This window comes from Dreissena polymorpha, chromosome 8, assembly GCF_020536995.1.
Source record: "Dreissena polymorpha isolate Duluth1 chromosome 8, UMN_Dpol_1.0, whole genome shotgun sequence".
In the NCBI taxonomy this organism is placed as follows: domain Eukaryota; kingdom Metazoa; phylum Mollusca; class Bivalvia; order Myida; family Dreissenidae; genus Dreissena; species Dreissena polymorpha.
Window position 1 is genome coordinate 65,856,534 of NC_068362.1, and position 22,162 is coordinate 65,878,695.

The 22,162-nt window shown below is 36.4% G+C and overlaps 1 protein-coding gene across 5 annotated transcripts in view; it reads right to left on the minus strand.

Moving 5' to 3' along the window:
- Window positions 1-523: 523 nt before the first annotated feature.
- Window positions 524-22,162, minus strand: part of LOC127841808 (ATP-dependent RNA helicase DHX58-like) — a 95,045-nt gene continuing 73,406 nt past the window's right edge. For 3 of the 5 annotated variants that reach the window (XM_052370892.1, XM_052370890.1, XM_052370891.1), the window contains 11 exons: window positions 19,856-20,007; window positions 19,445-19,626; window positions 18,919-19,111; window positions 17,993-18,155; window positions 16,980-17,075; window positions 14,056-14,225; window positions 12,873-13,014; window positions 8,695-8,934; window positions 2,925-3,092; window positions 2,592-2,717; window positions 524-2,407 (listed from right to left, as the gene is read on the minus strand). In XM_052370892.1, the coding sequence (XP_052226852.1) occupies window positions 2,160-2,407; window positions 2,592-2,717; window positions 2,925-3,092; window positions 8,695-8,934; window positions 12,873-13,014; window positions 14,056-14,225; window positions 16,980-17,075; window positions 17,993-18,155; window positions 18,919-19,111; window positions 19,445-19,626; window positions 19,856-20,007 (1,880 nt within the window). In that variant the 3' untranslated portion in view covers window positions 524-2,159. Of the gene's footprint in view, window positions 2,408-2,591; window positions 2,718-2,924; window positions 3,093-4,008; window positions 4,105-8,694; window positions 8,935-12,872; window positions 13,015-14,055; window positions 14,226-16,979; window positions 17,076-17,992; window positions 18,156-18,918; window positions 19,112-19,444; window positions 19,627-19,855; window positions 20,008-22,162 lie in introns of those variants that run through there. The other 2 variants (XM_052370893.1, XR_008031341.1) reach the window with 2 other exon arrangements.

Consider the following 22,162-nt stretch of genomic DNA (forward strand, 5'->3'; position numbering starts at 1 on the left):
TATTATAACATGGATTTCATAATGACAGTACCATGTTATTGCCATTTTTTCAATTCTTCATAAAAGTATGACTACTTTTGTACATCACTATTCAGTACATGCGGGCACTTGCACCTCCACGAACAGTAACTGTCAATACATCTTCGACAATGTTTTCTTCCAAAAAATGGTCAATAAAAATCCTGTTAGGGCATCCAAACCACCATTATGTACTGGTTAAAATGTTTTTGGTCCCATAGGGAGAAGCGCAGATCGAACCCGAAAAGACGTTTTGGGCAATCAAGGCGCTTGTATCAATTTGTGATGACCGGCCTAATTAAATTACTTTTAAGATAAATCAGTTTGATTTATATCGTAAATGGAGTAATTGGTATTTATGCACAAAACAATAGACAACTTATGTGTTTCTAAAATTATAACGTTAATGGTAGAGAACAAATTTGGGTAATTGGGTTAGGCGATTGGAACCAAGCAAAATCATATATAAATATATTGAAGGGCAGATGAGAGAACAGAAAACACAAAAGCTTCAAATGGTGATATTTTGCTGTAAGCATGTAACACATTTATTTTAATGAATCAATAAAAAATAATAAAGCGAAACTTAATCAAAATAAATACCAAATAAAACGTCAAATGGGCATACTTTTATATAGATAATAAGTGACTTCGTTTACATAATTATGTTGTTTTTTATGTTGATACAGTCTATCACAAAATATGTAATTACCGGTACAACATTTTATGACAATAATGCCCAAATGAGATAAGGCATTGTTTTCTTTATTTAAGTCCAATTAATTAAATTTAATTTAACAAAAATATGCAAAAAAAACTTAAACTTAATATATTTGTTAATTATGACTTCATCCTCTTATGCGGTAATCAATGTCATTAATGAGTATAGCATAAGATAAAAATTGACAAGTCTGATATTGCTTTTAATATTTCCATATTTCACAACCTTCCCCGTTTAACCCAAAATCTTGACGTTTTTTGATGTCAGCATACCGGCAGGCGCTCACAAATGGACAGGGCAAAAAAAATCTAATAAAATATCTGATTTGAATTCTGGCGGTATCATTAGCACTGTGGCAGTAAAAACCGGAATTTTTGCGGCAACCAAAGTATCACCAACTATTTTAATACATATATTGTTATTGACAATGAAAAATACATTCAAATGAAAAGAATTAGTAGATAATCTTCAAACAAAGGCTAGAATACATTTTTTTCACAAAATATTGTCAACACCACGAGCAATTTAAATATGTGAAAAAAATCATTCGTATTTCAATCAATTTTCAATTTTACTGTGTTGATTTGGAGAGGTCAGCAGGGGCTGGTATAAACTTACAATGGGGAGTAAGTTCTAACATGACACCGACATTTGCCTAACTTAAAGACACATATGAGCTTTGGTAACCAACACATAAACTCTTATAAAAACAATACCAACAACAATTCAAATTCATAAATAAAATGTTGATCAATTTACTGAGAATTGCAAGCAAAACTTATGTACCTAATGTAGAAATTTAGGAGGGTTTAACTAACGTGCCCATGTTGGAGCCCAAAGCATTAATCAAAATAAAATCAACAAACAGTTTTGCGCCATGGTTCACTTGGATACTTTCACAATTAAGGATCGTGTTTTAAATTCCTAGAATTTTTTTAATTCCTAGAATTTCTTAATTAGACACACATTCCTGTAACTTACAGTTTTTCAATGATATATTAATAAATACAACGCATGCATTGATTATTTTTTAAAGTTATAAGTAAATAAAATTGCGAACTGCGATTTTAAATTTCTGTGTAGGGATGATAATTGCGTCCGAAGGTTGGTAAAACATGCCCAAAGAAGCCAATACCACCCATAATCTTCCTTATTTCACATCTGTCCATTTTCACCCCTGTTTTTAATTATCTCTTTGAAATCCTCCGTTCCAAGTGCTTCAACAACGAAAGGTACTTTCTTTCACTGTTTGCATGTCGTCTGGCGGCCGTTCACATCAACGAGCAAAAAATTCTCAATTTTCAGAACCGGAAATTCCAAGCTTTTGTAAATACAAATCACACCGAGATTTCCATCGCATTCTTTGCAGGAGATTTTCCCGCATAACTGCACATCATCGTCTTTGAAACCCCGCGTGTCCTTATCGCTGCAGATCACTCGTTCTATCAAGGATTCGTCGACAACAACATGGTGGGCATCTTGGATTTTCTTCACGCTGTCGGACATGCAGATAAACGCTCCGCATCGAAAGCATTACAGATCGAACTGTCCAGCTCTCATCGTAAGACGCTTTCTTCCGAGACGGCTCAGTTTCTTTTCCAGAGTGGCCTCCTCTTGAAGCTTTAATAATTCCTCTTGAAATTTGTCCGGATTGCTTCCTATGTATGCCTGTAAAAGACAAGGCATTACCACAATATTTATCTTGAAATTTGGCCGGATACATTTAAATATAGGTCAAAACATCACAAAACAACTGCAAACATAGAACTTAGGACATAGGATTTGTGAGGACCAAAAATGATATCTCGGCACATCTACAATTGAAACTACTTGACAGAAATAACTTGCCCACCTGCAGTTGAATGATGGCATGCCGCATCATGACCTCTCTGATCATGTTCAATTCCTCCTTCTCTGCCATTCTTGTTTTTTTTCTCCGCTATCACCACATATTTGCTGTCTGCTGCCCTATCTCGACCTGCCAAAGATTTGGTGTATTAAACATAACTCTATGACATGTATCTCTTATTCTTAAGTCAGACTAGATGTGTTAAAAAATATATTGGCCTTACACACAGCAATTGATACTTGGTTAGAACACATGATATGTCGTTTTATCTCATTCAAAATCAGTATGTGCTTCATTAACAGAAATAGACACTGAAAACCAGTCGGTGAAGATTACCTCTCGACTGAATTTTAGAGATTTCGTTGGTCACATGGTCGTAACGGATGACCAGGTTACATTTAGTGATGTTTAACCGATCCTCGTCGACGGACGTTGCGACTATCAGTTTATGCTTGCCTTCACGGAAATATTTCAGCGCATCATCTTGTTTAGCCTTTGTCATAACTGAAATTTACCAAATTCAGACTATAACGTACATTTGTATCCAATGAAATGGCTGAATAGCAAATAGTTGGTTTCCCAACGTCATTTGATTGAAGCATGTCATTTTATTTGTTATTTAAAGGAATTGTAATTCAAGAAAAATAGTCGGTTAATTGTGTGGTATGTTTTTTAATTACCTAAAGTATTGTCTAAACTTAAAACTGGTGTCACTTTAAGTGCCAAAAAACATGGTATTAACAGACACTTATAATCCTGACGTTAAAAGTTGAGCACACTTGTTTTATTTCTTTATTGAAAACAAGATATCTCAATGTCCTATATTGCTATATGAATATTTCTTTTGCACATGTAAAATTTACAAAGGGAAATAACTTAATTACTACATAATTCAAAGACAGAGTTATGATTCTTGTGCTATGAGGTTCCTCTTAAAGTCTCGTTTATTGTTAGAATTGTCATTCAATATCCATTAATACTTTTTGTGTTATGATCTGGACTATATAGAATCACAATGTAATTGGGCTCTCCACGATAAAAACATCGAGGACACTAACTCTAAAAACACTGAAGGAGGAGTTATAATTCTTGAAGTCTGCACTTTATATACATAGATATTTAAGTATCCATCTTAATATCTTCAATAACAATATAATTGTAAAGTTCACATGGCAACAAACACAGAGCAATAACTCTATATATAAATTGTAAAAATAGTCCTGGTTCTAGTACTCGCACTTCGTCTGACAGCCCTTGATCAATATATGAAGTTTCATTTGAATACTTTTAAAGTTATGTTTCATAAGAAAACTACTGTCTGTAATCATATTCTACACAAAAAAGCAAAGAACAATAACCCACCACACATTTTGGGGGCTTAAGGGTAGTGGGCCCTTGCTAGATGTTAAAAGTGACTCACCAAGGTAAAGTGAAACCCATGCAGGACATGATTCCATCCTGCAGAACACTATCACAGAGCTCTACCAACTGACCTCAGCAGGCTTCTGGTTCTTACCTATTGTAGTATATTCAGTATATTTTAGTGGAGTGTAACCTTGATTGTATTACCCGGATGTGGTGTGGATAAATGATATTAAATTGATGAACAATAATTCGAGTTAAATCTGTTTTTATATAAGAGATAACATAACATCTGGCGACGAGGATAAAGCCGAAATCATCACCTGTACATGTTTAAATACAAACCGGGATGGCAAAGCCTGTAGATCTTCAGGGAGTCGATCAATTCGATCCAAACGCGAACCTCACCCACCTGCACCAACAATGGGAACGTTGGCTTAGGGCATTCCAACTGTTTGTTGTTGGGAAAGACGTATCAGACGCAAACCAAAAGCGAGCCCTATTACTGCATTGTGCTGGATTAGATCTTCAGGATGTATTTTTCACACTGACGGAGGAAGGAGGAGCAGATGACAATGCATATCAGAAGTGTGTGAAAACTCTGAACAAACATTTTCAACCAAAAGTGAATATGCCGTACGAAAGATACGAGTTTCGGAACACTAAACAAGAAGGTACAGAAACAATTGATCAGTATATTGTTAGACTTAGACGTAAGGCTGTACACTGTCATTTTGATAATGTGGATGAGTAATTTAGGGATCAAGTTATAGAGAAGTGCCATTCTCACAGACTTAGATCAAAGCTTCTTGAAAAGGTAGATGGGATGACATTAGACCAGTTACGAGTAGTTGCGAACACCATGGAACTCAGTGAACGGCAGAGTAAGAACATGGAAAAGCCTCCAGAGAGTTCTGTCAACAAGGTTTCAGAATCAAGGCTACACTCCACTAAAATATACTGAATAAACTACAACTTCTCTCTTTTTCAGATTTTAAATATGGGGTTTAAATCATTTAATGGAACTTTATTGTTTAAACACCATATGTAAAATCTGAAAAAGAGAGAAATTGTAGTATATTCAGTATATTTTCGTGGAGTGTAACCTTGATTGTATCGAAACAAACTATTCACAATGTGACATTCTATGTGGTACGGGATAAAGCACCTGCTTTATTAAGCAGAGACACAGCATAGAACTAGGTATTATCAAAATAGGACACAGTCATTCAGTTAATGCTGTTGGCGAAAACATTGTAAAAGAATATCAAGAGTGTTTCCGGGGTTTGGGTAAGCTTTATGACTTTGAATTAAAGTTACACGTGGATCCAGAAGTCGCTCCAGTAGCTCAGAAAATGTACACAATTCCAATAAGTCTTCGAGAAAAGGTTAGCGAGAAATTAAATGAACTGGAAGTTTTGGACGTTATAGAGAAAGCTAAAGGACCAACACCGTGGGTTAGTCCAGTGGTGGTTGTGCCAAAACCATCTGGTGAAATTCGACTGTGTGAGATATGAGACAAGCCCATAAGGGAATCATCAGGGAACGTCATCCTATTCCGACAGTTGACGTGTTAGTTGAGCTAGACAACAGCTCAGTGTTCAGCAAAATAGACCTCAACATGGGTTTCCATCAAATCTCCTTGGCTGAAGATTCTAGGCTGATTACAACGTTCATCACTCACAAAGGTCTATACCGCTATAAACGCTTAAGTTTTGGGGTGAATGCAGCCCCAGATATGTTTCAAAATGCAATTTCACAAGTGTTAAAAGATTGTGAAGGAGTCGCGAATATTGCCGACGACATCATCGTCCATGGAAAAGGTCAAGAGGACCACGACAAGAAATTGCGCAAGTGCATGGACACTTTAAAGGCCAGAGGATTGACAGTGAACTTGTCAAATCACAATTCTCTATGAATAAAGTGACTTTCATGGGTCATGTCGTATCCGGACGTGGCATCGGACCAACGGAAGAACGAGTGAAGGATCTTGTAAATGCAAAGCAACCGACAAACGCATCTGAAGTGCGGAGCTTTTTAGGCTTAGTCAATTTCAGCTCCCGATATATTTTCAGTGTGGCCACGATTTCCGAACCATTGAGGTTGTTGACCAAGAAGAATCAGCCATTTTTTTCTGGAAATCCAAACAGCAAACTGCTTTTGATGAGCTGAAGAAAAGAATGTCTAATGCAGAAACACTGGGTTTCTTCAACCAAGGAAGAAAAACGAAACTCATCACGGACGCCAGCAATGTTTGTCTAGGCGCAGTGCTGGTGCAAGAATCAAATGGAAAGAAGCGAGTGATAAGCTATGCAAGTCGTACTTTGACAGACACTGAAAAACGTTATTCGACAACAGAAAAAGAAGCCTTGGCTATTGTCTGTGATTGTGAAAGATATCACATGTACTTATATGGCGTCGTATTTGAGTTATTAACAGACCACAAGCCTTTGGAAGTGATATATTCTTCTAAATCCAATTTGTCTGCAAGAATTCAAAGATGGGTATTGCGCTTGTTACCCTACACATTTTGAATGAGATATCAACAAGGAAGTCGAAACATAGCAGACTTTTTGTCAAGAGTGACAGTGGAAAAGAATGAATTGGTTCACAAAAGTGAAAGTACTGCAGGCGATGATAACATAAGGTTTGTGACAGAAAATTCAACGCCAAGTGCCATTTCTACGCAGGAAGTAGAAGAAGCAGCAGCGAAAGACGAGGAAATTCAAGAAATTCACAGCTCATAACGTACAGACAAGTGGGAAAGGACACCAAATTTTATTCCAGTAAGATATGAGCTGTCCACTTTTGGTCACATTGTGTTGAGAGGCACTCGAATCGTGGTACCAACAACTTTGAGAAAGAAGTGTATAGAGTTGGCTCATGAAGGACATTTGGGCATAGTTGGAACAAAACAGAACCTGAGGACAAAAGTATGGTGGCCTAAAATAGATAAGGATGTTGAAAATTATGTGAAAACATGTCATGGCTGTCAGCTGGTGAGCCAGCCAGCTAAGCCTGAACCGTTCAGTCCCACTCCTCTCCCAGCCGGTCCTTGGCAAGATTTAGCCATCGATTTACTTGGACCACTACCTATCAGGGGACTACATGTTTGTATGTGTTGATTACTACAGTAGATTCTATGAAATTGACATCATGAAGACAGTGACATCAGAAAAGGTCATTGAAAGTTTGGAACGTATGTTCACAACACATGGATTACCTCTGAGTCTTACTAGTGACAATGGAAGACAGTTTGTGTCAGAAACATTTGAGTCATTTTTTAGAGAGGAACGCGATTGTACATCGTTGTACAACACCGCTACACCCAAGCGCGAACGGAGAAGTCGAGCGTCAGAACAGATCATTGTTAAAGAGACTAAAAATCGCTCAAGCCGAAGGAAAGGATTGGAAGCGCGAGATAAGGACATATTTGTTAGCGTATCGTGCAACTCCACATAGTACTACTGGAGTTTCTCCTGTGGAGCTGTTGTTCAACAGGAAGTTGCGTACAAACTTCCGGACATACAATTCACACTGAATGATAAAGAGATCCGAGAACACGACACCTACAAGAAAGAAAAGAACAAGGGTTACATTGACAAACATAGAAAGGCAACTCCAAACAATCTCCAAGTTGGCGACAAGGTGCTTTTGAAACAAAACAAAACGGACAAATTGTCTACACAGTTCGAGGTCGAACCATATACACTGGTTGAAAAGTTAGGCAATTAAGTCACTGTAAAATCAACTTCGGGTGTCACAACAACAAGAAATTCGACACATGTGAAGAAGTTTCATCAAAACAGTCAGTCTGAAGAACAATGTATGGACAATAACGTTCTGAACGGGAACCAGGAAGGTTCTACCATCGACCAATCCATCGACCAATCGGAGGACACATCGTTAGGCAGAATTCCAGATAGTGGTAACCATAGCGACGCGATTCCTGAGGTACAGCCGGTCCAAGATGCGGTCCTTACCCCAAGGCGGTCGGGTCGGGAGCGTTACACACCAGTGAAATTCAAAGACTTTGAAATGGGTTAAAAGAATAATACATGTATGAACTGAACTTTCATGTAACAACAACACAGTGCGTGTGATGAACAGTTAAAATATAAGTTTAAGTGAAGCATACATAATGCTAGGAAACTTATAGAAATGTTTATTTTTAGAGATAAATTTACAATGTAAGAAAACATTGAACTGTTATTATATTTCTTTACAACGACATTCTTAACTACAAATCTAAAGATATTATTAAACTGCAATATGATGTTTGTATTTGGGTATTGATTTGTGTATGATTTTGATGTCTTAGAATGTTTTAATTGTTTAACATTAAATTTAATTACATTTCAAGAATACTGCTTATTCAGTTTTCTTTTCATGATACTGCTTATTCAGTTTAAGACGCTTGTAGTATTTAGATACCTTTGAAATTTAAAGAAAGCATTTGTATTTTGGACTCTTATGTTGTTAAATCATGAAATGGAACTTTATTGTTTAAAAACGATATTTAAAATCTGAAAAAGAGAGAAGTTGTAGTATATTCAGTATATTTTAGTGGAGTGTAACCTTGATTGTATTACCCGGATGTGGTGTGAATAAATGATATTAAATTGATGAACAATAATGCGAGTTAAATCTGTTTTTATACAAGAGATAACATAACATCTATGAGCACTAGAATCATATTTCTGTCGTTGAACACGGATTGGAAATGTGTTGCAAAATGACATACAGCCTTTAAAAGAGCTTATAATGGTGTCCTGTCCCACGAAATGGGTCGGATTCAACTCCCGGAGTCCCGGTGTGTCTTTCATCCAACTTATGATTGCATGCGCCAACTCCCGTGTCTTCACGAAAACAATTCCACGAGAATTTTCTATATCACTTCGGCTGTATGAAGACATAATCATCTCTCGAAACATCTCAAGTTTAGGATTTTCACTGGATGTATCCAGTGGAACTTTCTTCAATTCTGAAGTTTTAAACAACAAACATGCACATGCTTAACGGTAAGAAAATGCTGAACAGAAACAAAGACACCATTCTTTTTTTTGATTATATACCTGTGTAAACAATCACTTTTTCTATATTTTTAAAAGCTGCAAAAATAAGTGCTGAGTAATATATGGACATATTTTTGTATCACTCACAACTTAACTTTTACTTCAATTTTCTCTGCCTTTTCTTATGTATTATCCATGGTCCCGTCTGATCAAAGACCAAACAACTTTAGTTTACAACTGACTTTGGGAATTCAGTATAAATGTGTATATAAATTCATGTTTTTTTATAATTAATTATAAGTTATGAGTAATGAATGATGAGTGAAAGGAACAAAATAAAACAATACAATTACTTCACTTATGTCATCCAAGATGTTTGTTCAAATAATGTATGCATCTGTGAAAATTTCTCATTACTTGGATGATGATACGAAAAACTATATTACGAAATTATCATTCATTGACAGTCAAACGTTGTCCACATAATAATACAACGTGGAATGTAGCACTGCCTTTATGAGACAAGTTTTAATCTGACTTGACTTACTAATGTATGTATTATCAAAAATATAATTTGACTTTCTTTTGTATGTGTACATTCTTACATGACCGTCTTTTGATTAAATTTAATTTGACTGACTCGTTCGTATGTTTCACATTTAAATTAAGCAATTCTTGTTTGACTCCAATTAAACTCACCATACCTTTACACACCACATAAATCAAATTTGACCATCTGTTATGTGCTTCAGGAAAAAACACGATTAAACTGATTGCGGATACCATAGAGCCAGATCTAACTTGACCTTTTATGTACATCATATTCACACATTTAAATTGACCATTTGTGTATGTCATATAGACAAATCAAACAGCTGTGAAATTCAATTTTTATTTCGCGCAATCTTAAATTCGAGAAATATCAAAATCAATTTTGATTATTACATAATATGCAGAGATTAAAATATCTTATTAATTAATTTTCCCAGCCATCTTCCCCTTGTTGTCAATTGCTTAGGCCAAAATGTCATGTATTAATCAAACTCTTTCCTTAATAGGCTGGACTTTTCCTTATATGACATACTAGCGTCAAGTGTTAAATGGGTATATAAACTGCCACTTTTTGCATTAATTAGGAGTACCACGAGCACACAGGCAAGGATGTAGTTGCACGATTTCTGGTTGTATTGGGCGAGGCCACGTTTATGGGTTCGCTTGACTTTTTGATTTGGATATGAACTTTGGAAAGTTTATGAATAAAAATTTATGGAGCAAAATAAAATGGAAACTTTATCAGTGTGTTAGTGTCATTGTTCAAATCGAATAACGCTACACAATAAGGTGAAGGTAATATAGTCATATTCTAACTGGAAGAGGACAATAAATGAAGCATATTGATCGCTTATGTTTTAAAGAAGTGGTACATTATAATCGATTCTGAGTTCATGTATCTTTTCCACAATCTACTGAACATTTGCTAAGAAATAAAACAAAGTAATAAGATTATATTTCAAGTTTGATTGAATAAGCTTGGGTGGGATGGACGTTTTATTTTAAATAAAATAATAAAAATAGATATTTGTGTTGTTTAACCATGTTTAAAAAAAATTGTGTGGGGGTGGGGGTGGAGAGGGAATAATGTGGAGGTGTGGTCATTAATTAGATATTTAAAAATTGAGAAGAAAACAAGAGCTCTGTTCGTGAAACACAATGCCCCCTACTGCGCAGCTTTCAAGCCATATATTTGAACTTTGACTTTGAAGGATGACCTTGACCTTTGACCACTCAAAATGTGCTGCTCCATGAGATACGCATGCATGCCAAATATCGAGTTGATATCTTCAATTTTGCAAAATTTGACCTTGTCATTTGACCTTGAAAAATGACCTCGACCTTTCACCACACAAAATGTGCAGCTCCATGAGATAAGCATGCATGCCAGATATCGAGTTGCTATCTTATATATTGCAAAATTTGACCTTTGACTTTGACCTTTAACCTCGAAGGATGACCTTGACCTTTCACCACTCAAAATGTGCAGCTCCATGAGATACGCATGCATGCCAAATATCGAGTTGCTATCTTCAATATTACAATATTTGACCTTCGACCTTGACGTTTGACCTTGAAGGATGACCTTGACCTTTCACCACTCAATATGTGCATCTCCATGAGATACGCATGCATGCAAAATATCGAGTTGCTATCTTCAATATTGCAAAATTTGACCTTGAAGGATGACCTTGACCTTTCACCACTAAAAATGAGCAGCTCCACGAGATACGCATGCATGCCATATATCGAGTTGCTATCTTCAATATTGCAAAATTTGACCTTTGACCTATACCGTTGACGTATACCTTTGACCTTGACCTTTCAGCACTCAAAATGTGCAGCTCCATGAGATACGCATGCATGCCAAATATCGAGTTGCTATATTCAATATTGCAAAAATTTGACCTTGACGTTTGACCTTGAAGGATGACCTTTACCTTTCATTATTCAAAATATGCAGCTCCATGAGATAAACATGCATGCCAATCATCAACTTGCTATCTTCAGTATTGCAAAAGTAATGACCAATGTTAAAGTTTTCGGGCGGACGGATAGACGCCATATATTTGACCTTTTACCTTAAAGGACGACCTTGACCTTTCACCACTCAAAATGTGCAGCTCCATGAGATATAAATGCATGCCAAATATCAAGTTGCTATTTTTTAATCTTGCAAAAGTTATGACCAATGTTAAAGTTTTCGGACAGAAGGACGCACAGACTGACGGTCAGTACAACTAAAGAAAAAAAAATCGGGGGGGGGGGGGAATCTGGGGTGGAGCGTGGGGGATGGTTTGGGTGGAGTCTATTGTCGTATGTCAGGTAAGTGTTGTTTTGTCAAAGTATGAATCAAATCTGATCCTAAATAAAGAAGTTATGATAATTTAAGCAAAATTTATTTATTTGACCATGAAAATGTCATTCAAAGGTCAAGGTCAAATTCAACTTGTCATGTACATACCCTCATGACAGTAAGAAAGTATTCGAAGTTTTAAAGCAATAGCCTTGATACTTTAGAAGTCAAGTGCATGTAAACACAAAATAAAATAAAATATTCAAAGTTACTAAGTCAAAAAGGGCCATAATTCCGTCAAAATGCCAACCAGAGTTATGCATCTTGTCCTGTACATTCCCCTTGTGACAGTTAGCGAGCGTCCTAAGTCTGAAAGCAATAGCTATGATACTTTAGGAGTAAAATGGACCAAAACACAAAACTTAACCAAATTTTCAATTTTGTAAGTATAAAAGGGGCCATAATTCTGTCCAAATGTCAGTCAGAGTTACATAACGTTGCCTGCACAATCCTTTATGATAGTAAGTGTTGCAAGTATGAAACCAATAGATTTGATACTTTAGGAATAAAGTGGACCTAAACACAAAACTTAACCAAATTTTCAATTTTCTAAGTATAAAAAGGGGCATAACTCTAAAAATAATGCTGACAGAGTTATGCACATTGACCAACACAATTATCTTGTTGCCATAAAGAAGTATTCCAAGTTTGAGTTAATTATCTTTGATAGTGTTAAAGTTATTGGGCTTTATAAAAAACTTTAACCAACGCCGACGCCGACGGCGACGCCGGGGTGAGTAGTATAGCTCTCATTTTTCTTCAAAAAGTCGAGCTAAAAACAATAATAGTCAATTCTTAAAATGTAAAGTTCTCTCTCGTCTTTGAGCAAGGAACGTTTTATAATGAATTAAAAATGCCCACGCTATCTATAAGGAATTATGAAGTTTTAGTTGTCAGCAATTTTTTTGCGTGCTTTCTAGCAGAACAAACGCATACTATAAATATTTGCTATAAAAATAATGGTGTGTTAATATCATAGATAAATCTAACTTGAAATACTTTTGTACGCCTCGTAGATGAGCTTTTCGTTCAGATCCATGTTTAGAGCCTTTTTTTTCCAGCGGGCCATTTTCTGCTCGAGATATCTCAGTGCGTCTTCGACGCGGGCATCATTGTATATGATGAGGGCATTGTTGTAGTACTAGAATTGAATCAGTCTACTGCTTTAAATATTATTGATAAATCACAAACGTTTTTCTATGGTATATTTAGCAGAATAGTTCGATGCTATAAATGTTTCACAATCACTGAGGCCCCCACAACACAAGTTCGAACGCAGGAAGATCCACTAAATAATTAAGTGGACAAAACGACAAAGGGCCATAATCCAGTCAAACTTATTGCAGTAAAAATTCCGCTCTTTTCAATCATCTAGACTAAGCTAATTAAAGACCGGAAAATTATCGTGATTCACTCAGTCGTTTATGATGAGTTTAAAGACAAACGTTTGGGACAAAATGTATTATAAAGTGACTAAACAAACAAATGGCCATAATTCTCTTTGCAGCCAAAATTCCTTTCTTAACAATCCTGTAAAGCTCATTAAACTTTGTAAGTTGAGCATGACCCATCCAGTAGTTAAGAGACTTGAAAACACAATAAAAAAAAACGAAAAACAGACAAGAGGGTCGTACTTCTGCAAACAATTCAGCCATAAATCCTTTTTTTACAACAAAGCTACATATTATGTTAATTCAGCTGTGATCTTTTAAGCACGTTCCACCCAATAGTTTAAGAGGATTTGAAAACACAAGTTTCGGGGCTTACAACGTACGTTCAGACAGACAGATAAGTGCCTAATGACTTCCCTAAACAGCAGGATGTTTTGAGTTTCTCTTGTTGTGTCCCCCCCTTCTGCCCACTACTGCTACATCTCTGGACTGATCAACACATACATAGCACGCGAGTATCTTTTTTATATTACTGTTATTATTTAATGGCAATGAAAAGTTATATATTTATTAACCTTCATTACTAACACAATATTACTGCTCATTTAAATACCACAGAAGAAAACAATTTGGATACCTAGCATCCCTACGCACAGTGGTATTCTCTTGGACAATCATGGATAAAACTACTTGTCTCAGTATGGCCCAAGTCAAGGCATTGTTCATTTTATAAAAATTAACAAATCGGTGTAAAGGAGAAATCGATCATCACACTAAACAACTTTACAAACCTTTAGATGACTCCGGCATGGCTGCAGGAACTTCCTGGCCTTGTCATCTTTCAGTTTCGCAGTCTCATTCCTGAGTTTGCTTACCCACTGTGTATAGGCTGCGTTTCCTTTCTCAGCAGGTGCTTTTAACTCTTTTTCTTTCTTAACAAACTCCGCCATTCCTGTCACGACTGCAAACGACAGATCGGTCAATCAAACACAGGTGAAAACTAGAACTGATTCAGTCGTGTTTGAGATACATCTAATCCTTTACTGATATGCTGCTGTGTCAGTGGTTGCAAAAGGTAAGAACTGTCAATATCAAAGCACGAACTATTGCTCTTGTACAATGCACTTTCCACATGAGATCTATCAATTTATAAAGTTCAAATTAGACAGACTGATCGACATAAAAGCGGATTAAAATGGAAACTGTACTTCAGACGTCCAAATGGCTGTTCATGGAAAACCTTTATTAATTTACAATAAAAAAAGTTGGATACATAAGAAATAGTTCATTCTTTTATGACCGCCATGCATCAAACAGACAACCTGGTAATGTAACAGAACAAATCCTATTCGGCAGAGGTATTAATTTGCAAGGCAACTGAGAGAACGTCCACAATTATCAGTGATTTTTATTATTATAACAAATATTTATTTTATACGATAATAAAAGAGTCATAACTCCCTTGGATACTCTTACTTTCCAGAAGCGTGGAGGAGAACTGTTGGACTTTAAACGAGGAAATGGCTTAAGTGCACGATAAAGTATTTCTTGAACCAAAACTGAACAAAATCTGGTGAAAAGTAGCTGACTTTTGAACATGACCTAGATAGTATTGTTCTAAGAACCACTTCGACCAAATCGGGTGGAGGTCAAATGAAAGTAGTCTATCGAATAACCCAGTGATTGCCCAATCAAAACAAGAGCACCGCCTTGCGGGTGCAGACCGCTCATCTATTTGCTTTTTAAAGGTGAAGGGACTCTCATTTTCAATCACAAAGGAGGGAGGGGTGGAGTGAAGAGGCGTGTATAGTGTGGGGGTGTGGACATTTATTACATTATCTTCCAAAAATGCAAAAAAAAATGCAAAAAAAAATGCAAAAAAAACCCCACAAAAAATCGGGGGGGGGGGGAGGGGGGGGGATTTTTTGGCGCGATGGTTGGACGGTATTTCAAACATAAAATAATAAAAATAAATATTTGTGTTTTTTAACCGTTTCAAAAAAGATAATTTGGGGGGGGGGGGTGAGGTGGGGGGTATAGTGTGAGGGTGTGGTGGTAATTTGTGAGATGATCTTAAAAAAAAAAAATGGGGGGGGGGGTAAGGTGGGGGGTGAGGTGGGGGGTGGGTATAGTGTGAGGGTGTGGTGGTAATTTGTGAGATGATCTTAAAAAAAAAAAATAGGGGGGGGGATTCGGGTGGGGGAGGGGTGGTGGGGGGGGGATTCTTGGGTGCGATGGTTGGAGGGTATTTCAAACATAAAATAATCAAAATAAATAGTTGTGTTTTTTAACCGTTAAAAAAAAATTGGGGGGGGGGGGTGGGGGGGTATAGTGTGAGGGTGTGGTGGTCATTTGTGAGATGATCTTAAAAAAATAAAATATGGGGGGTGATTCGGGGGGGGGGGTGGGGGGGGGGGAGAGGGGCGCGGGGGATGGTTTGGGTGGAGTCTATTGTGGTATGTCAGGTAAGAGTAGTTTTGTCAAAGTATCAATCAAATCTAATCATAAATAAAGAAGTTATGGCAATTTTAGCAAAATTTAATAATTTGACCTTGAGAGTCAAGGTCATTCAAAGGTCAAGGTAAAATTCAACTTGCCAGGTACAGTAACCTCATGATAGCATGAAAGTATTTGAAGTTTGAAAGCAATAGCCTTGATACTTAAGAAGTAAAGTGGATCGAAACACAAAATTTAACCATATATTCAAGGTTACTAAGTCAAAAAAGGGCCATAATTCTATAAAAATGACATCCAGAGTTATGCAATTTGTCCTTTTACTGTACCCTTATGACAGTTTGCGAGGGTTCCAAGTATGAAAGCAATATCTATGCTAATTTAGGGGTAAAGTGGAACAAAACACAAAACTTAACCAAATTTTCAATTCTCTAAGTATAAAGGGCCCATAATTCCGTCCAAATGCCAGTCAGAGTTACATAACTTTGCCTGCACAGTCCCCTTATGATAGTTAATAAGTGTTGCAAGAATGAAAGCAATAGCTTTGATACTGTAGGAATAAAGTGGACCTAAATACAAAATTTAACCAAATTTTCAATTTTCTAAGTATAAAAATGGCACATAATTCTGTCAAAATGCCAGTCGGAGTTACATTTCTTTGCCTGCACAGTCCCCTTATGATAGTTAGTAAGTGTTGCAAGTATGAAAGCAATAGCTTTTATACTTAAGGAATAAAATGGACCTAAACACAAAACTTAACCAAAATTTTCAATTTTCTAAGCATAAAAAGGGCACATAATTATGTCAAAATGCACGACAGAGTTATCTAACTTTGCCTGCCCAGTCCCCTCATGATAGTAAGTAAGTGTACCAAGTTTGAATGCAATAGCATTGATACTTTCTGAAAAAAGTGGACCTAAACGCAAAACTTAACCAAAATTTTCAATTTTCTAAGTATAAAAAGGGCACATAATTCAGTCAAAATGCACGCCAGAGTTATCTTACTTTGCCTGCCCAGTCCCCTCATGATAGTTAGTAAGTGTACCAAGTTTGAATGCAATAGCATTGATACTTTCTGAGAAAAGTGGACCTAAACGCAAAACTTAACCGGACGCCGACGCCGACGCAGACGCCGACGCCGACGCAGACGCCGACGCCAAGGTGATGACAATAGCTCATAATTTTTTTTTCAAAAAATAGATGAGCTAATAAGCACATAAATATATCCTGTTCTGAAATATAATAGCCTTTTCTTGATCACCAGTAGAATTCGCCATTCTCCTCTCAAGGATCGTCATCAGTTTGATCACGGCTTTTCCAAATACGTCATTTGCTCTTCTTGCCACAGTCGTCGTCTCTAAAAAAGGGATAAACATCATTATGAGGTATTTTCTACAGTTTTAAACCAGGCTTATTGAACTTGTGTGAAATCTCATTCAAATTAGCCTGTGCAAATTACAGTTTAACCCAGAACGGCACTTCTGGAAACAGAAAATAATATTGAAGAAACTGTAGCAATAAAAATGCCTAAATGTTGACCTATGTCAGCCTATAGCATTATGTGCACTGATCACAAGCCTGAAAGCTGAGGGCTAGTGAAATATGATTCTGGCTAGATGAAATACAGTTATTGGCATTTATGTAGTTCGGCTGGTGAAAATGTAATTGTAAATAACATTGCAAAATGATAATCGCTACTAAATCAACACAATATTTGTAAATATTGGCCTGTTAAGTCCACTTTATTTTTACAATTATTGTGACGACTGTCTTGTACAGCCACTAAAATATAACAGTTATTTGGAAACTGGTTTGTGCAGTCCACTTGATAGTACAATTATTGAGAAGACTGGCTTTTGCAGTAAACTGAAAATTAAATTTATTGGGAAGACTAGCCGGTGCAGCCTACTGGGTTATAACAATTATTGGGAAGACTGGTGGGTTTGGTCGACAGGATTATTAACTACTGTGTTCACAAGGTTTCTCTATAGCCATATAAGGAAAAGTGCCCCGCCCCCTTGCGGCCATGTTTTTCAACGGACCAAAACCATTTTTGAACTAAACCAACATATCATTTAGAAAAACATTTTGACAAAATTACATAAAGATAAGGCATCAAATGTGACTTATATAGTGTTCAGTTTTTTTCTTTTTTTGACCTAGTGACCTAGTTTTTGACCCAGCATGACCCAGTTTCAATCTGGCAACGAATAAAAAAAATTAAGTTTTATTTTGTAAGTTGTTATTTCTCAAAGAAACAAAACTGAGTCCTACCTTCGTCAGGCATACTAACGTATTCCCTTAGCTCCCCGATGTTGCTTATCACAGTGCTAATGAGATGAGCGTCAATGTTAGCCATTAGGCGCTTAATATGGTCGACGGCTTTCCCCACGTCACGCGCTTTTCCGACACCCGCTGATGCCGTCAAACCCACGATCTGAAGGATAATAGAAGAGTGGATATAAAATACATGTATATCACATACTTTGATGGTGACCTCTAGAGTGATAATAAAGTTTTTCAAAGATTCGACCGGGTAACCTAGCTTTGGGATGCAACTCACCCAGATTCAAACAGATCTTATATATCGTAACGATTAACATTCTGACCAATTTTCGTTAATTTTGAGTTATAAATCTAGCCACAATAATGATAATAAGCTGTTTAAGCTGGTGACATAGTTTCCTACATACGGGACCAAGATTCACATTCTGTCAATATATTTCTAAGATAAACATTCTGAGCATGATTGAATAAAAACGGTACCCTCTAGCACGGTGAGGAGCTAAAAAGTGTCGCCACAAGACGCCGAACACGGGACATGATATTTACAACAGCTCACCAAATGTTCATGCGAATTAGGAATCAATCGTTTAGTACCTAAGTAAAATATAATCCAATCAAACTGATCATGTGGTGAATCCACTCTGGTTTTGGAAAACTCCAATGTCATGCACATTCATCTGCCATGAATTGACGAAACGTTATGGGACTTAAATATAGGTCAGTCAAGCGCTGTGTACAGTGATGGAAAGGTTAAAAAGACGACCGATTCCCATTTTTCTAAATTCCTGAACACTTTGTCAATCAAATATCTGTGTTAGGTCAGTTGTATCAATTAGGATAATGTTAAATATATAAAAAGGGTTAAAGACGAACGATAAGCAGCTATTGCGTAACACTTCGCATTCAAAACCAACCTGCGGTAAATCCACTTGTTGTTTTGAGAACTTCAGTTCCAAGTAGAGTCCCATGATCTGGTTGTAAGGATGGTTAGCCTGCGTGAGATGACATTCGTCGAATATTATCAGCGAGAATCGGGAAATACTCTCGATCTCTTTCCTGACAAGCGCATCAAATAGCACCTGCGCAGTCACAACAAGAATGTCACGCCTGAAAATCAAGGAATGACTTCATAAAAATCGTACGATCTTTTTTGGTTGATTGGTTAGATACCTCTAATAATTACCGGATTAAGAATGGTTTGTTGCGCATCTTGTCAATGATATTAAATAACTGATATATTCTTGGAAACTGATTTAACAAGAATTGTGTGACAATCAAAGCAGCCGTACGCTACTAGTTAGAGGGATTCGGAGTAAGAACATATTATCAACCGGTTTCATCGATCAAGCTTATTTCTTTTCATTTCAGACAAAATCCTAGGACGAGGACTGAGTGTAACAACTGCGATAACTTAGTTTAAGCCTATAAATCAAAGCTTACTTGTCCATAAAATCGTTCAAGTATTCTCTTTTATTTCTCTGTGCATCTCCCGTTATTGTGTGACACTTGTACATGGGCAGTAGTTTCTTGCACTCTTTTCCCTGTTGGTTTGCTAGAGCCACCTGGTTAACCAAAAACACCACCTTTGGTACCCCGTGACCTTGAAGTCGCTGAATGTGTTCCTGAAACATGGGAATTATTAATGAAGTAACTAACAAGCAGGCACTGCCTTAATTGTGTGGGGGTTGTTTATACAATATACAATAGATCCAATTACTAGTTTTATTAATTTTATGAATTGATAACGTCATTCACATGCCGACAGAAACGAAACCCGGGTAAAAAAAGGGTTAGAAAACAGTTGGGCTTCAAAACAGTTTAATTGACAGTATTTCCAAACTTCATTTGTACCTGTATTATTTTGTACGCAACTCTAGTTTTCCCTGAGCCAGTCGGTGCCACGATGACAACGTTCTTTCCCTCAATAGCAGGAGCAGCTAACTCTTGCTGATACTTCCTTAATTTGAATTCGATTTCCTCACCTTCCCAGTTTTCATCGTCAACTGGTTTAGACAAATAAAGGTTTTTTTAGCACGCAACATCACGCTAAAAATAAAAAGTTATCAAAAAAGAGATGTGTTCGTCAGAAACACAATGCCACCTACTGCGCCGCTTTGAAATAAAATTTCTATTTATCATTTGGCAGGTATAGAAATCATATCACTTTAAAGCTTATTACTTCCCTTGGATTTGTCCAATCCAACCGCGGGGGGGGGGGGGGTCTATAGACATTCAAAAATGACCAAGTCAGACATCACTGACAACCAAGGCCTGTGGTTAATCAAAGAGATCATAGCCAGAGTTCATCATGTATCTATGGACATAAGTCCACAGGTACGTAATGAACCCTACCATTCACAAATTAGTACAGAAAAGAAATGAAAATTATATCTTTGACAAATCAATCATTTGAGTTATAAATAATAAAAAAAAACATCTGTACAGTAACTGTGAAAAGAACTTAAATTTTTGGTAAGGAAACATATAATCTGAGATATATAATTATATAAATTACTTCCCTTGAAAATAATTGACTCTAACAAATCTCTATTTTTAGTAGCAAATAATTAAAAGCCACTACCGTGACTGTAGATTCACCACTCAAAATGTGCAGCTCCATGAGCTACACATGCATGCCAAATATCAAGTTGCTATGTTCAATGTTGAATAATTATATCTTTAAAGCTTATTACGTCCCTTGCATTTGTATTTTTTTTACCTTAGACCTTGAAGGATGACATTGGCATTGACCTTTTACCACGATGTGTTTGTCAGAAACACAATGCCGCCTACTGCGCCGCTTTGATTTATTTAAAAAAAATATATAATTTTGCAGGTCAGATAATTATGCCAATTTAAAGCTTATTACTTCCCTTGGATTTGTTTTGTCGACCCCGTGACAAAGTTTTTGACCCGGCATGACCCATTTTTGAAGTTGACCTAGAAAAGTGTGACAGACTGACAGACAGACTGACAGACTGATAGACTGACGGACATTGCGAAAACTATATACCCCTTTTTCTTCGAAAGGGGGCATAAACATACAAGAAACATGCTCGGCAAATACGGATACCTCCTAATTATTTGATTGCACATCAGAACGAGTGATTTGCGACACAAATACATGCAATATAAACAGTTAATATAACATATGTACAAGTCCTTTGTTACTGTTGCTACATATAAAACATATGGGGCACGGACCTTTAAGTAAAACACACCATAATGGGTTCATAACACATGTCGTCGTAACAAAATTCAATGAATGACGAAGATATAGAGCTTACAGCCATATGAACATACTAAAACTATTACCATATAGATAATATGTCCATACTACAAGTGCTAACTTTACCCTTTGACATTGAAGGCAGGGAAGAAATTGATGCACGAGGCATTCGTCTTGATATAAAGAAATTTCTTTTCATTTGTTTACAAATCACATCATGCACGAACCAGTTATAAACATGAAACGAACATGCACTTTCACTAAATTCATATAAGGAATATGTGAAAACTTAAAGTTTGTACTTTGGCCTTGCCCTTGAAATCAGCAAAATGTTTTTTCCTCAGCACATGTTGCCTTTATGAGAGTATCATTTATACCAATTTATTTCGAACTCTGGTTATGAACGATACAATTATTAACAAGGCACTAATGTTCCACACATACAATCAAGCACACACAAACGGATATCGGACACACTATGTGCTCCTACGCCACTATCTTTTCGAGGACATAAAAAGCTTAGTTTTTTGGTAAAATTACCAAAACAAAACAGGCAAGAGGGTCAGATATTTTGTCAAATTTTATTATTAAACGTTTTAAAATATTAAAAACAATTATTTTTATTTCCTGTATAATTGATTTGACATTGATGCTATCAAATTAAGGGTAGATCAAGAAAAATAAAAAATCATTTTTTACATGTTGCTGACTAGTTCATAATCCATGATGAAAAACAGTAACAAAAATAAACCCACAGAATTAATTATGTCTAATGATTATTTCCTGCATGGCGAAAATCATTGATTTAATGATGGCGAAATCAATCCCCTCACTTAAAGGATGGTAAATGTAACTTCCAACGAAAATTGTTGAACAAGTGGACCTAGAAAGAACTTATTTAAATTTAAACTAATATGACACTGAAAATA